The 1881-nt window shown below is 46.1% G+C and overlaps 1 protein-coding gene across 1 annotated transcript; it reads left to right on the forward strand.

The window, feature by feature from the left end:
• Positions 1 to 293: 293 nt before the first annotated feature.
• LOC121942567 (GTP-binding protein Rhes-like) lies at positions 294 to 1881 on the forward strand. The gene has a single exon (XM_042485813.1). The coding sequence runs from the start codon at positions 790 to 792 to the stop codon at positions 1414 to 1416; it is 627 nt and encodes a 208-aa protein (XP_042341747.1). The 5' UTR covers positions 294 to 789; the 3' UTR covers positions 1417 to 1881.

The following is a 1881-nucleotide window of genomic DNA, read 5'->3' on the forward strand; positions in this document are numbered from 1 at the left end:
TTTGCTGCCTTTTATACGCTAGTTGGAATTCTGGTAACTATCAGTTTCTTTGCTGCAGTCTAATAATTGGTTGCAGAACATGCCAAACATAATCATAGAAAGAGATGTTTGAGCTTGAATAACCATTAATGACACATCCTGTAGGTTAACAAAGGTTTAAAGTATTTATGGCATGATCCTGTGTAATTAAGTTAATTCATCAACCACAAGAACAGGATGGATTTGACTCTGTATGCACGGGACTGTTTCCAAAAATCAAAAAAGCTTATTTTGATATTTGTTTCTTCGGGTTTTCCATGTTCTGCCTGCCGTTCAGTCACTTTCAGACATCACCTCTTTCTCCTCCTGAATTGGCCGGGTGCACTGATTTACATACTCCCTCATCATTGGTTGCCTGGATGCTACACTTCAATGGACTGCCTTCTACTGATTGGCTGCAGCTGCAGGAGGGCATGGAAGCTCTCTATCAAAACAGGCATAAAAGGCAGCGTGTGGGATCAGACACAGAGGAGCATCTTATAAACAACTTCGAGAAGCTTTGACACAGAGCTGCTGCCAGCTTAACAAACCTGGAAGGTGAAAGATAGCAAGGAAAGAAGCTTAGAAAGACGACTCACAAGTAACTGCTGAAAGGAGGCTTTTTTAAGGGAAACTATTTAGGGAGGTGGAAGCCAGTGACAGGTGTTAAAACTTGCAAGGTTTAAAACAGCTGCTGTAACCCCCAAGAGGAAGTGAGACAGTTTTTGGAACATTTTCTTTCCTCATTTTGACTAACAACCAAAAACCAGCATGTCTCTGGAGGTGAAGGAGAAGACCCAGGTGCGTCTAGTGTTTCTTGGGGCAGCAGGAGTGGGTAAGACAGCCCTGATCCAACGCTTCCTCCAAGACACATTTGAGCCCAAACACAGGCGCACAGTGGAGGAGCTGCACAGCAAGGAGTATGACATCGGTGGGGTCAAGATCACAGTAGAGATCCTGGACACCAGCGGCAGCTACTCCTTCCCCGCCATGCGCAAGCTCTCCATCCAAAACAGCGACGCCTTCGCGCTGGTGTATGCAGTCGACGACCCCGAGTCACTGGAGGCTGTCAAGAGCCTCCGAGACGAGATCCTGGAGATCAAGGAGGACAAGTACACGCCAATCGTGGTGGTGGGGAACAAGGTGGACCGGGAAGAGGAGCGGCAGGTGTCCAACGAGGACGTGCTGTCAACCGTGGAGATGGATTGGAACAACAGTTACCTGGAAGCTTCGGCGAAGGAGAACGCCAACGTTGTAGAGGTGTTCAAGGAGCTCCTGCAGCAAGCAAACCTCCCAAGCCGTCTCAGTCCTGCACTGCGAAGACGCAGGGAGACCTTTCCAAAAGACACCAGCTTTCGGCCGCCCATGAACAAGACCAACAGCTGTATTCTGTCGTAATGACGGACAGGAGGAGGAGAAGTGTTCTGTTTCATGAAGGGACAAGAGGTGAGAGCACGCGATGCAGCTGGTCAGAGAAGGACAAGAAAGAGTAAAGCTTGGACTTTAGTGACTGAGATAAGAGACTCTGAACCAACAAAGACACTTTAAGATTCACAACTGAGAGGAAAAGGTGAAGAGGTGAATGGTATTAAGACTGAACTCGTACAGACTGCGGGTGGAAAGAAGGAAGCTGCATAATTACTCAGTTGTTTACTCGATGTAACGTTGTTGCTGCTTATTTGGTGACATGCTGCTGGTGTTTAGATCAATGTGTACCTTTTGGATTATAAATGCAAATGTTCAAGATTTTTAGACTGTTGCTTACGGACTGTTTACTGAGAGAAGTGTGTGTATATTTGTTGTGGTATGTGCAAAAGTTTTATGTGTCATGTAAACTGTCTTAATTTAAAAATTCAGTGTATG

The sequence above is a fragment of the Plectropomus leopardus genome, chromosome 4, assembly GCF_008729295.1.
Source record: "Plectropomus leopardus isolate mb chromosome 4, YSFRI_Pleo_2.0, whole genome shotgun sequence".
NCBI classification, from domain to species: Eukaryota; Metazoa; Chordata; class Actinopteri; order Perciformes; family Serranidae; genus Plectropomus; species Plectropomus leopardus.

Excerpts from the sequence above, each read along its gene's own strand:
- LOC121942567 (XM_042485813.1), top strand. The coding sequence starts at position 790 with ATGTCTCTGGAGGTGAAGGAGAAGACCCAGGTGCGTCTAGTGTTTCTT.